The following is a 14,535-nucleotide window of genomic DNA, read 5'->3' on the forward strand; positions in this document are numbered from 1 at the left end:
GAGGGCACTACAAGGGGGGACCACTACTGGGGATTATGGGGGCACTTCAAGGGGGGGACTACAACTGGGGGCACTTCAAGGGGGGGACTACAACTGGGGGCACTACAAGGGGGGGACTACTATTAGAAGGGGGACTACTACTACTAGGGGCACTACAAGGGGAGGGGACAACTACTAGGTGCACTGCATAGGGGGGATCACTACTGGGGGCCTGCATAAGGGGGTCCTCTCCTGGGGCACAGGGGGGCACTGCATATGGGCACCACGACGGGGCTGTTCCTAATCTTTATTTTTACTTTACATTAATCCCATCTGGACCCGCCTCCTCCCTGGAACACTTGAGGGGTGGGGGGGGGCGCCGTAGCACGCACTTTCTTCGGGCACCCTGGCTACACGCTACCCCTCTGCCAGGGCCGCCTGCATGCATTTGCCCCCCAGGCTAAAAGTTGCCAGCCAGCCCCTGTCTCCTTGCCTATAATACTCTGCTTTGTGCCCACGTGCATGTTACTATGTTTGCTGGCTTCACGTATGACATATCTGCATGACTCCGTCAGGTTCTACAGCAGTGATATCAAGCTCGGGCCATCCAGTTGCAGTGGAACTACACATCCCAGCACGCCATGCCAAAGTTTTAGCATGCCCTAAGAGCAAAACTGTGGCAGTGCATGCTGGGACATGTAGTTCCACTGCAGCTGGATGGCCCGAGTTTGAGACCACTGTTCTACAGAATCTGTGGTGCCGTACAATTAAATGATAATGATACTATCAAGAAATAATGAGGCTGAAATGAGCAGTGTTTTATAAGGAAAACAAGGAAGAGGTGAGATTAATGAATGTTCTGCTGAATAAGTGGCTGCAGGGTGGACTTTGAAGTCACATTTTCAACACAGTACAGATTTTGTGGGACAGTGAATCCACTGTCCCACAAAATTGCTTTTTCCTCTGCCAGTTCCCAAAAACCAGGATGTAGGAGCGCTCTAATGTACTGTACGGGCTACTCTAGCTGGACAATAGAAAAATTCTGTAGGGCAATGCTTGTTGTCCCAAAAATCTGAAAAATATTCTCAATATTGTAGGCCTCTGTGATAGAGCAATATGTCATTTTAGTTTAAGCTGACCACATATGCTGTGAGCTGGGACTAGTTGGCCAACTGGAAAGGCTCAACCAATGGTGGTGGTGATGAGCCTCACGGGAAACCACAAGTGTGATTACCACACAAGCACATGTTGATCTCCGTCACGGACTGACTACATTTTTAGAGTTATCCAAATTAATGCCACATGTACAGCTATTTCAGACCATTTTGGTCTAAATTAGCCAAACAAATGGATGAATTCACCTGATTCATGTTCGTCAATGGTAGTTGTTGAATTTGAAATAAACGCTTTATAAACTGGCAACATCCCAACTTATCCCCCATGAACTGTTCCGAAACTTACTTTAAAATAAGCTTCTAGATGATGCGTCATCTCTTTGATAGAGCACTGATCAGCATAGGCTTTATAGGGTGTGTTGCTGGGCATTTTAGCTTGGACAGCAACTAAATCAATCCTGTAAGATTTGTCTTGAGCGTAGACCATCTTCTCCATGAAAAACTGGATTGTGATCTGATTGTCCGCAGAGGTTTCTTGTATTTGTCTCATTTTTTCAATTTTATCCTGGGAGAAAGAAAAATACACGTTTCTTCAGACTCATGGGGTCTGGTACGGAGCTTCCCTCATTGTGTGCATGAAAATAAAGGTGTATTGTTGTCTGTCGCTAAAAATTACATCCATACGCTAATAATAAAACTTTATAACCAGAACCCAGATGATCACCTATCACAGGTGCCTTAACCTCAAAGCCTGATATGCTTACCGATACGTGGGTTCCGCCAGGATTTATTACAGATATATGTTATATACAGTAGGTAAGGTTAAACATTACACTAAACTGGGCCTATTAAATTATACCTCAATGTACTAGGCAACTGGACACTAAGGGGCATATTTACCAAAGTGCAAGGTTTTTTTATACTAAGCAGAGTTGTTGGCAATAGCAACCAATCAGATTCTACTTATCATTTATCTAGGACCTTCTAGAAGATAATAGATGGAATCTGATTGGTTGCTATGGGCAACATCTCCACTTCTAAAATCCCGCACTTTAGTAAATATACAAGAGTAATGTAAACTCAGATAAAAAAAATGCACACATGTAATACAGCATACAATGTAATACAAATATTGAATAACAATCACGGCAGAAATATACTATTTAGGCAACCCATGCAAGGAATATAGGCCCATCCATTGTATGATGGAACACCAAACAGGAGCCTACGGCAAGCAATTCAGGAGCAGCAGTGGAAATAATAAATGATTTCCAGGTTCACCACAACAATGTAAATAATACATGGTTCTTATCTAAAACTGAAGAATAATCAATGTCGAACAATCCAAAATCAAGGAATATAGACAGGCAGATTTAAAAAAAAAAAAAACAATCCAAGGGTCAGGGCAGGCAGTGAACAAATTCATCACAAAATAAGCAATATATTGAACTTAAATTCAGGAGCGCAGGTAGTCAATGCTGCAACAGGAACTATCACCAGCAGAAAGCCTAAGCCCTTCCGGCCCTTCTAAACACAGGACATAAATAAAACACACCCAATCATTCGACCCTGTAGCTGAAAATAATTTTGTAAGAAGATGGGCGCATGTCGCCCCCGTTTTCTTGAGAGTGCCGAGGTCAGGATCTGCGTCGGAATATGCAGATTTCCAGGCCTCAGTTAAACAGATAAGACGGCCATTCTGAGTTGCTTTGGCTTTCTCAGATGGCCGATGGATGCGATGGTGATTCAATGCTTTAATCTTGGGATGTAGCAATCGGTTTACCAATGTTGTCAGGAGGTGTCTTTTCTCCTCAGATGCTGCATCTGCAAAACACTGCTGCTTCCCAAGTGCGTCCATCTCTGAATCATGCCAGATCAAATTTTTGTGTATTTCACTAAATACATGGACCCGCCATCTTCCGACTGAGTTACTTCAACCACTCCGCCCTCTTCTGGACTCACCACCCCACCCATCACATCACCACTATCTTCCATCCCTGCCCCCTCCAGTCCTTGCCTCTCTTCACTGCCCCCTCACTCCCATCCCTGCCCCTTCCAGTCCTTGCCTCCCTCCCCCTCCTTTCACTGCCCCCTCACTCCGATCCCTGCCCCCTCCAGTCCTTGCCTCTCTTCACTGCCCTCTCACTCCCATCCCTTCCCTCTCTAGTCCTTGCCTCCCTCCCCCTCCCTTCACTGCCCCCTCACTCCCATCCCTGCCCCTCCAGTCCTTGCCTCCCTTCCCCTCCCTTCACTGCCCCCTCACTCCCATCCCTACCCCCTCCAGTCCTTGCCTCCCTCCCCCTCCCTTCACTGCCCACTCACTCCCATCCCTGCCCCCTCCAGTCCTTCCCTCCCTCCACCTCCCTTCACTGCCCCCTCACTCCTATCCCTGCCCCCTCCAGTCCTTGCCTCCCATCCCCTCCCTTCACTGCCCCCTCACTCCCATCCCTGCCCCCTCCAGTCCTTGCCTCCCATCCCCTCCCTTCACTGCCCCCTCACTCCCATCCCTGCCCCCTCCAGTCCTTGCCTCCCTCCCCCTCCATTCACTGCCCCCTCACTCCCATCCCTGCCCCCTCCAGTCCTTGCCTCCCTTCACTGCCCCCTCACCCCCATCCCTGCCCCCTCCAGTCCTTGCCTCCCTCCCCCTCCCTTCACTGCCCCCTCACTCCCATCCCTGCCCCCTCCAGTCCTTGCCTCCCTCCCCCTCCATTCACTGCGCCCTCACACCCATCCCTGCCCCCTCCAGTCCTTGCCTCCCTTCCCCTCCCTTCACTGCCCCCTCACTCCCATCCCTACCCCCTCCAGTCCTTGCCTCCCTCCCCCTCCCTTCACTGCCCTCTCACTCCCATCCCTGCCCCCTCCAGTCCTTGCCTCCCTCCCCCTCTCTTCACTGCCCCCTCACTCCCATCCCTGCCACCTCCAGTCCTTGCCTCCCTCCCCCTCCCTTCACTGCCCTTTCACTCCCATCCCTGCACCCTCCAGTCCTTGCCTCCCTCCCCCTCCCTTCACTGCCCCCTCACTCCTATCCCTGCCCCCTCCAGTCCTTGCCTCCCTTCACTGCCCCCTCACTCCCATCCCTGCCCCCTCCAGTCCTTGCCTCCCTCACCCTCCATTCACTGCCCCCTCACTCCCATCCCTGCCCCCTCCAGTCCTTGACTCCCTCCCCCTCCCTTCACTGCCCCCTCACTCCCATCCCTGCCCCCTCCAGTCCTTGCCTCCCTCCCCCTCCCTTCACTGCCCCCTCACATACATGGACCCACCATCTTCCGACTGAGTTACTTCAACCACTCCGCCCTCTTCCAGACTCACCACCCCACCCATCACATCACCGCTATCTTCCATCCCTGCCCCCTCCAGTCCTTGCCTCTCTTCACTGCCCTCTCTCTCACTCCCATCCCTGCCCCCTCCAGTCCTTGCCTCCATCCCCCTCCATTCACAACCCCCTCACTCCCATCCCTGCCCCTCCAGTCCTTGCCTCTCTTCACTGCCCTTTCACTCCCATCCCTTCCCTCTCTAGTCCTTGCCTCCCTCCCCCTCCCTTCACTGCCCTCTCACTCCCATCACTTCTTTCCCCCCTCCCTTCACTGCCCCCTCACTCCCATCCCTTCCCTCTCCAGTCCTTGCCTCCCTCCCCCTCCCTTCACTGCCCCCTCACTCCCATCCCTGCCCCCTCCAGTCCTTGCCTCCCTTCCCCTCCCTTCACTGCCCTCTCACTCCCATCCCTGCCCCCTCCAGTCCTTGCCTCCCTCCCCCTCTCTTCACCACCCCCTCACTCCCATCCCTGCCCCCTCCAGTCCTTGCCTCCCTCCCCCTCCCTTCACTGCCCTCTCACTACCATCACTACCCCCTCCAGTCCTTGCCTCCCTCCCCCTCCCTTCACTGCCCCCTCACTCCCATCCCTGCCCCCTCCAGTCCTTGCCTCCCTCCCCCTCCCTTCACTGCCCTCTCACTAACATCCCTACCCCCTCCAGTCCTTGCCTCCCTCCCCCTCCCTTCACTGCCCCCTCACTCCCATCCCTGCCCCCTCCAGTCCTTGCCTCCCTCCCCCTCCCTTCACTGCCCCCTCACTCCCATCCCTGCCCCCTCCAGTCCTTGCCTCCCTCCCCCTCCCTTCACTGCCCTCTCACTCCCATCCCTGCCCCCTCCAGTCCTTGTCTCCCTCCCCCTCTCTTCACTGCCCCCTCACTCCCATCCCTGCCCCCTCCAGTCCTTGCCTCCCTCCCCCTTCCCCTCCCTTCACTGCTCCCTCACTCCCATCCCTGCCCCCTCCAGTCCTTGCCTCCCTCCCCCTCCCTTCACTGCCCTCTCACTCCCATCCCTGCCCGCTCCAGTCCTTGCCTCCCTCCCCCTCCCTTCACTGCCCCCTCACTCCTATCCCTGCCCCCTCCAGTCCTTGCCTCCCATCCCCTCCCTTCACTGCCCCCTCACTTCCATCCCTGCCCCTCCAGTCCTTGCCTCCCTCCCCCTCCATTCACTGCCCCCTCACTCCCATCCCTGCCCCCTCCAATCCTTCCCTCCCTCCCCCTCCATTCACTGCCCCCTCACTCCCATCCCTCCCCCCTCCAGTCCTTGCCTCCCATCCCCTCCCTTCACTGCCCCTCACTCCCATCCCTGCCCCCTCCAGTCCTTGCCTCCCTCCCCCTCCATTCACTGCCCCCTCACTCCCATCCCTGCCCCCTCCAGTCCTTGCCTCCCTCCCCCTCCCATCCCTGCCCCCTCCAGTCCTTTCCTCCCTACCCCTCCCTACACTGCCCCCTAACTCGCATCCCTGCCCCATCTAGTCCTTGCCTCCCTCCCCCTCCCTTCACTGCCCCCTCACTCCCATCCCTGCCCTCTCCAGTCCTTGCCTCCCTCCCCCTCCATTCACTGCCCCCTCACTCCCATCCCTCCCCCCTCCAGTCCTTGCCTCCCATCCCCTCCCTTCACTGCCCCCTCACTCCCATCCCTGCCCCCTCCAGTCCTTGCCTCCCTCCCCCTCCATTCACTGCCCCCTCACTCCCATCCCTGCCCCCTCCAGTCCTTGCCTCCCTCCCCCTCCCATCCCTGCCCCCTCCAGTCCTTTCCTCCCTACCCCTCCCTACACTGCCCCCTAACTCGCATCCCTGCCCCATCTAGTCCTTGCCTCCCTCCCCCTCCCTTCACTGCCCCCTCACTCCCATCCCTGCCCTCTCCAGTCCTTGCCTCCCTCCCCCTCCCTTCACTGCCCCCTCACTCCCATCCCTGCCCCCTCCAGTCCTTGCCTCCCTCCCCCTCCCTTCACTGCCCCCTCACTCCCATCCCTGCCCCCTCCAGTCCTTGCCTCCCTCCCCCTCCCTTCACTGCTCTCTCACTCCCATCCCTGCCCCCTCCAGTCCTTGCCTCCCTCCCCCTCCCTTCACTGCCCTCTCACTCCCATCCCTGCTCCCTCCAGTCCTTGCCTCCCTCCCCCTCCCTTCTCTGTCCCTCACTCCCATCCCTCCCCCCTCCAGTCCTTGCCTCCCTCCCTCTCCCTCAGTGCTCTCTCACTCCCATCCCTGCCCCCTCCAGTCCTTGCCTCCCTCCCCCTCCCTTCATTGCCCCCTCACTCCCATCCCTGCCCCCTCCAGTCCTTGCCTCCCTCCCCCTCCCTTCACTGCCCCCTCACTCCCATCCCTACCCCCTCCAGTCCTTGCCTCCCTCCCCCTCCCTTCACTGCCCTCTCACTCCCATCCCTGCCCCCTCCAGTCCTTGCCTCCCTCCCCCTCTCTTCACTGCCCCCTCACTCCCATCCCTGCCACCTCCAGTCCTTGCCTCCCTCCCCCTCCCTTAACTGCCCTTTCACTCCCATCCCTGCACCCTCCAGTCCTTGCCTCCCTCCCCCTCCCTTCACTGCCCCCTCACTCCTATCCCTGCCCCCTCCAGTCCTTGCCTCCCTTCACTGCCCCCTCACTCCCATCCCTGCCCCCTCCAGTCCTTGCCTCCCTCACCCTCCATTCACTGCCCCCTCACTCCCATCCCTGCCCCCTCCAGTCCTTGACTCCCTCCCCCTCCCTTCACTGCCCCCTCACTCCCATCCCTGCCCCCTCCAGTCCTTGCCTCCCTCCCCCTCCCTTCACTGCCCCCTCACATACATGGACCCACCATCTTCCGACTGAGTTACTTCAACCACTCCGCCCTCTTCCAGACTCACCACCCCACCCATCACATCACCGCTATCTTCCATCCCTGCCCCCTCCAGTCCTTGCCTCTCTTCACTGCCCTCTCTCTCACTCCCATCCCTGCCCCCTCCAGTCCTTGCCTCCATCCCCCTCCATTCACAACCCCCTCACTACCATCCCTGCCCCTCCAGTCCTTGCCTCTCTTCACTGCCCTTTCACTCCCATCCCTTCCCTCTCTAGTCCTTGCCTCCCTCCCCCTCCCTTCACTGCCCTCTCACTCCCATCACTTCTTTCCCCCCTCCCTTCACTGCCCCCTCACTCCCATCCCTTCCCTCTCCAGTCCTTGCCTCCCTCCCCCTCCCTTCACTGCCCCCTCACTCCCATCCCTGCCCCCTCCAGTCCTTGCCTCCCTTCCCCTCCCTTCACTGCCCTCTCACTCCCATCCCTGCCCCCTCCAGTCCTTGCCTCCCTCCCCCTCTCTTCACCACCCCCTCACTCCCATCCCTGCCCCCTCCAGTCCTTGCCTCCCTCCCCCTCCCTTCACTGCCCTCTCACTACCATCACTACCCCCTCCAGTCCTTGCCTCCCACCCCCTCCCTTCACTGCCCCCTCACTCCCATCCCTGCCCCCTCCAGTCCTTGCCTCCCTCCCCCTCCCTTCACTGCCCTCTCACTAACATCCCTACCCCCTCCAGTCCTTGCCTCCCTCCCCCTCCCTTCACTGCCCCCTCACTCCCATCCCTGCCCCCTCCAGTCCTTGCCTCCCTCCCCCTCCCTTCACTGCCCCCTCACTCCCATCCCTGCCCCCTCCAGTCCTTGCCTCCCTCCCCCTCCCTTCACTGCCCTCTCACTCCCATCCCTGCCCCCTCCAGTCCTTGTCTCCCTCCCCCTCTCTTCACTGCCCCCTCACTCCCATCCCTGCCCCCTCCAGTCCTTGCCTCCCTCCCCCTTCCCCTCCCTTCACTGCTCCCTCACTCCCATCCCTGCCCCCTCCAGTCCTTGCCTCCCTCCCCCTCCCTTCACTGCCCTCTCACTCCCATCCCTGCCCGCTCCAGTCCTTGCCTCCCTCCCCCTCCCTTCACTGCCCCCTCACTTCTATCCCTGCCCCCTCCAGTCCTTGCCTCCCATCCCCTCCCTTCACTGCCCCCTCACTTCCATCCCTGCCCCTCCAGTCCTTGCCTCCCTCCCCCTCCATTCACTGCCCCCTCACTCCCATCCCTGCCCCCTCCAATCCTTCCCTCCCTCCCCCTCCTTTCACTGCCCCCTCACTCCGATCCCTGCCCCCTCCAGTCCTTGCCTCTCTTCACTGCCCTCTCACTCCCATCCCTTCCCTCTCTAGTCCTTGCCTCCCTCCCCCTCCCTTCACTGCCCCCTCACTCCCATCCCTGCCCCTCCAGTCCTTGCCTCCCTTCCCCTCCCTTCACTGCCCCCTCACTCCCATCCCTACCCCCTCCAGTCCTTGCCTCCCTCCCCCTCCCTTCACTGCCCACTCACTCCCATCCCTGCCCCCTCCAGTCCTTCCCTCCCTCCACCTCCCTTCACTGCCCCCTCACTCCTATCCCTGCCCCCTCCAGTCCTTGCCTCCCATCCCCTCCCTTCACTGCCCCCTCACTCCCATCCCTGCCCCCTCCAGTCCTTGCCTCCCATCCCCTCCCTTCACTGCCCCCTCACTCCCATCCCTGCCCCCTCCAGTCCTTGCCTCCCTCCCCCTCCATTCACTGCCCCCTCACTCCCATCCCTGCCCCCTCCAGTCCTTGCCTCCCTTCACTGCCCCCTCACCCCCATCCCTGCCCCCTCCAGTCCTTGCCTCCCTCCCCCTCCCTTCACTGCCCCCTCACTCCCATCCCTGCCCCCTCCAGTCCTTGCCTCCCTCCCCCTCCATTCACTGCGCCCTCACACCCATCCCTGCCCCCTCCAGTCCTTGCCTCCCTTCCCCTCCCTTCACTGCCCCCTCACTCCCATCCCTACCCCCTCCAGTCCTTGCCTCCCTCCCCCTCCCTTCACTGCCCTCTCACTCCCATCCCTGCCCCCTCCAGTCCTTGCCTCCCTCCCCCTCTCTTCACTGCCCCCTCACTCCCATCCCTGCCACCTCCAGTCCTTGCCTCCCTCCCCCTCCCTTCACTGCCCTTTCACTCCCATCCCTGCACCCTCCAGTCCTTGCCTCCCTCCCCCTCCCTTCACTGCCCCCTCACTCCTATCCCTGCCCCCTCCAGTCCTTGCCTCCCTTCACTGCCCCCTCACTCCCATCCCTGCCCCCTCCAGTCCTTGCCTCCCTCACCCTCCATTCACTGCCCCCTCACTCCCATCCCTGCCCCCTCCAGTCCTTGACTCCCTCCCCCTCCCTTCACTGCCCCCTCACTCCCATCCCTGCCCCCTCCAGTCCTTGCCTCCCTCCCCCTCCCTTCACTGCCCCCTCACATACATGGACCCACCATCTTCCGACTGAGTTACTTCAACCACTCCGCCCTCTTCCAGACTCACCACCCCACCCATCACATCACCGCTATCTTCCATCCCTGCCCCCTCCAGTCCTTGCCTCTCTTCACTGCCCTCTCTCTCACTCCCATCCCTGCCCCCTCCAGTCCTTGCCTCCATCCCCCTCCATTCACAACCCCCTCACTCCCATCCCTGCCCCTCCAGTCCTTGCCTCTCTTCACTGCCCTTTCACTCCCATCCCTTCCCTCTCTAGTCCTTGCCTCCCTCCCCCTCCCTTCACTGCCCTCTCACTCCCATCACTTCTTTCCCCCCTCCCTTCACTGCCCCCTCACTCCCATCCCTTCCCTCTCCAGTCCTTGCCTCCCTCCCCCTCCCTTCACTGCCCCCTCACTCCCATCCCTGCCCCCTCCAGTCCTTGCCTCCCTTCCCCTCCCTTCACTGCCCTCTCACTCCCATCCCTGCCCCCTCCAGTCCTTGCCTCCCTCCCCCTCTCTTCACCACCCCCTCACTCCCATCCCTGCCCCCTCCAGTCCTTGCCTCCCTCCCCCTCCCTTCACTGCCCTCTCACTACCATCACTACCCCCTCCAGTCCTTGCCTCCCTCCCCCTCCCTTCACTGCCCCCTCACTCCCATCCCTGCCCCCTCCAGTCCTTGCCTCCCTCCCCCTCCCTTCACTGCCCTCTCACTAACATCCCTACCCCCTCCAGTCCTTGCCTCCCTCCCCCTCCCTTCACTGCCCCCTCACTCCCATCCCTGCCCCCTCCAGTCCTTGCCTCCCTCCCCCTCCCTTCACTGCCCCCTCACTCCCATCCCTGCCCCCTCCAGTCCTTGCCTCCCTCCCCCTCCCTTCACTGCCCTCTCACTCCCATCCCTGCCCCCTCCAGTCCTTGTCTCCCTCCCCCTCTCTTCACTGCCCCCTCACTCCCATCCCTGCCCCCTCCAGTCCTTGCCTCCCTCCCCCTTCCCCTCCCTTCACTGCTCCCTCACTCCCATCCCTGCCCCCTCCAGTCCTTGCCTCCCTCCCCCTCCCTTCACTGCCCTCTCACTCCCATCCCTGCCCGCTCCAGTCCTTGCCTCCCTCCCCCTCCCTTCACTGCCCCCTCACTCCTATCCCTGCCCCCTCCAGTCCTTGCCTCCCATCCCCTCCCTTCACTGCCCCCTCACTTCCATCCCTGCCCCTCCAGTCCTTGCCTCCCTCCCCCTCCATTCACTGCCCCCTCACTCCCATCCCTGCCCCCTCCAATCCTTCCCTCCCTCCCCCTCCATTCACTGCCCCCTCACTCCCATCCCTCCCCCCTCCAGTCCTTGCCTCCCATCCCCTCCCTTCACTGCCCCTCACTCCCATCCCTGCCCCCTCCAGTCCTTGCCTCCCTCCCCCTCCATTCACTGCCCCCTCACTCCCATCCCTGCCCCCTCCAGTCCTTGCCTCCCTCCCCCTCCCATCCCTGCCCCCTCCAGTCCTTTCCTCCCTACCCCTCCCTACACTGCCCCCTAACTCGCATCCCTGCCCCATCTAGTCCTTGCCTCCCTCCCCCTCCCTTCACTGCCCCCTCACTCCCATCCCTGCCCTCTCCAGTCCTTGCCTCCCTCCCCCTCCATTCACTGCCCCCTCACTCCCATCCCTCCCCCCTCCAGTCCTTGCCTCCCATCCCCTCCCTTCACTGCCCCCTCACTCCCATCCCTGCCCCCTCCAGTCCTTGCCTCCCTCCCCCTCCATTCACTGCCCCCTCACTCCCATCCCTGCCCCCTCCAGTCCTTGCCTCCCTCCCCCTCCCATCCCTGCCCCCTCCAGTCCTTTCCTCCCTACCCCTCCCTACACTGCCCCCTAACTCGCATCCCTGCCCCATCTAGTCCTTGCCTCCCTCCCCCTCCCTTCACTGCCCCCTCACTCCCATCCCTGCCCTCTCCAGTCCTTGCCTCCCTCCCCCTCCCTTCACTGCCCCCTCACTCCCATCCCTGCCCCCTCCAGTCCTTGCCTCCCTCCCCCTCCCTTCACTGCCCCCTCACTCCCATCCCTGCCCCCTCCAGTCCTTGCCTCCCTCCCCCTCCCTTCACTGCTCTCTCACTCCCATCCCTGCCCCCTCCAGTCCTTGCCTCCCTCCCCCTCCCTTCACTGCCCTCTCACTCCCATCCCTGCTCCCTCCAGTCCTTGCCTCCCTCCCCCTCCCTTCTCTGTCCCTCACTCCCATCCCTCCCCCCTCCAGTCCTTGCCTCCCTCCCTCTCCCTCAGTGCTCTCTCACTCCCATCCCTGCCCCCTCCAGTCCTTGCCTCCCTCCCCCTCCCTTCATTGCCCCCTCACTCCCATCCCTGCCCCCTCCAGTCCTTGCCTCCCTCCCCCTCCCTTCACTGCCCCCTCACTCCCATCCCTGCCCCTCCAGTCCTTGCCTCCCTCCCCCTCCCTTCACTGCCCCCTCACTCCCAACCCTGCCCCCTCCAGTCCTTGCCTTCCTTCCCCTCCCTTCACTCCCATCCCTGCCCCCTCCAGTCCTTGCCTCCTTCCCCCTCCCTTCACTGCCCCTCTCACTCCTATCACTGCCCCCTCCCATCCCGTTTTACCTTTCCCCTATTGCCGGTCCTCTAATGTGCACAGCACACACAGTGTTAGCTGTTGTGCGCGCCGTGCATGTTAGCCGCGATTAGGTCATCATGCAAAACCTGATGACCCAAGTGTCATTAGGCTATGATTTTATTCAGCCCGGTGAGCCCCCTGTGATATACTGTATATGTACAGTATTTCTCATCATCATATGCATGTAATATACCAGTGGGTATGGTAACACTAGAATCAATGACGCTATAAAACACTGATGAAAAACTAATTTCCAAACAAATCTATACAAAAACGCTTTAATTTAGATATCTTTATGTGTCTTTATGGGAGCACTCATAGAACAAAATGGTATCAGAATAACAGTACTCACCTTTGTAACTTTACAAAACTTCCGAAAGTTCTTAAAATGTGATCCTGCGATGTCGCTGAAAGTGTCTCGTACAATATCTATGAACAAAAACAGAAACCCCTAAAACAAATAGAAATACACTATTCTTACCAGGGTACAATAAGATCAACCATATTTGGTACCATTTTGCACATAACTCTGCCCCACTGCAGGGCCATCTTAACGTATAGGTACATTGGGCAGCTGCCCAGGGCCCCATGATTTTAGGGGCCCTCGAGCAGACGGCATCTACAAGAAGTATACACCAGCTCACTTTAGTAAATCTACCCCTAAGGGTTATATTTGCTTTTGTGGAGGTTTTCTGGCATGCCTTTTTTTTCCTTTTTTTAAAATAATAAAAACAAATTTCTTTTTTATACTTAACATGTTACACTATAGCAGGGAGACACTTATAGGCAGGGCCGGCTCCAGGGGTCGGAGCACCCTGTGCCGGCCCCCTCCAGAGCGCCCTATCTTCGCGCAAAAATGGGGGCGTGGCCTAAGTACCATAGGCCACGCCCCCTATGTGCCGTTATTAGTAGGCGTGTCCGCCCCCAAATAACGTCAGGCTGGGGGGAGCCTCACTAGCTGGGCTTCCCCCAGCCCTCTCTCGTCACTGAATGGATGCCGCGCGCATGCACGCAACATCCATTCAGAGTCTCCGGGGTCCGGCACCGCCGCACAGCTGCGGCGGTGGGGGTCCCCAACCTCCCGATTTAACCACCCGTGGGATGTTGGGGAGGGGTGTGCCCTCTATGGGTGGCGCCCCTGTGCGACCGCTCAGGTCGAACACCCCTAGAGCCGGCCCTGCTTATAGTGTGGGGTCCCCCAGATATAATGTTAAACAGCTCTAGACTGGTTAGCCCGGGGTTGGAATCTCTGGGGAAGAGGGGAACCTACCAAAAAAAATTGACCCCAATATTATTATTATTATATAGCGCAGCATAGTCTGTTGTACTTTACAAATGGAAATAACATGAATAGAACCAAACTGGGTAGTAACAGACAGACATAAAGGTAAGAGGGCCCTGCTCGCATGCTTACAATCTATAAGGAAATAGGCATTGATACACAAGGGTAGGTGCTATATATTGCAAATTGGTCCAGCCCGATTGCAGAGGTTATTGGTGAGCTGTATGGTCCAGTCACACAGGAAAGTGACCTAGGGTCAGGAGGATGTGAGACTGAAGAAAGAGAATATATGTGAGATTATGTGCAGACTGTAAGAAGGGATGTAACTAGATAGGTAAGCTATGAAGGTTATGTGGCAATAGCAAAAGACCACCAGGGGTACCCCAAGCCATATATATATATACCCTGCTATAGTCTCACCAGCCTAGAACTGGTTTGAGAAGAATAACTCGAACCCCATGAAACCCCCTCCTATTTTGCAATCACAGCCTAGGCTATCACTTTGGAAAGGACCCCATCCTGTTTTTTTAATTTCTAACATTGCTTTTTTAATTTTTGAACATTATACAGATCCCACTGATCTGTGCAGGCTCCTACAACAAATCCATTTTGCGATAACTTGGTGGCAGACTCTCAGCGATTTTGCAGTGGGATAAGGGTTTATTAACCAATGGGAATAGATGGAGGTTTCTGTTTATAAATTCAAACCGACCTATACTGAATGCTGTATTTTGATTTTAGAACCGGTGGTAATTGTGCGGCGCATCCCCTAAAAAACAGATTAGTAAATTTAGCCCACGGTCTGAGACAGGAAGTCTGGCCGCCAGCGAGTGTTAGTGACTTAGTTACGTTTCTTTGACCAGACATTTTTTTATTTCTAAATTTAAGAAAGTCGGTTACTTAATACAACGTAACAAAACATTTCTTAAACGGTTAATTACTGTTTTAGCCAATAGGCAAAACAAATAAATAACCTATACCAGTATTAAGCTGTCCTACTTAATGCATCCGAATACTTGAAGAAGTTTGAGGATAGAT

At 57.9% G+C, this 14,535-nt stretch overlaps 1 protein-coding gene across 1 annotated transcript in view; it reads right to left on the minus strand.

The window, feature by feature from the left end:
• Positions 1–1,410: 1,410 nt before the first annotated feature.
• LOC148443411 (interferon-induced GTP-binding protein Mx-like) overlaps positions 1,411–14,535 on the minus strand; it is a 41,099-nt gene continuing 27,974 nt past the window's right edge. Inside the window, exons 9-10 of the mRNA XM_088462868.1 lie at positions 12,568–12,644; positions 1,411–1,659 (exon numbers count right to left, since the gene is read on the minus strand). Coding sequence (XP_088318994.1) covers positions 1,411–1,659; positions 12,568–12,644 — 326 coding nt within the window. The remainder of the gene's footprint in view (positions 1,660–12,567; positions 12,645–14,535) is intronic.

This window comes from Taudactylus pleione, unplaced genomic scaffold (assembly GCF_031769625.1).
Source record: "Taudactylus pleione unplaced genomic scaffold, aTauple2 ptg001279l, whole genome shotgun sequence".
Taxonomy (NCBI): domain Eukaryota; kingdom Metazoa; phylum Chordata; class Amphibia; order Anura; family Myobatrachidae; genus Taudactylus; species Taudactylus pleione.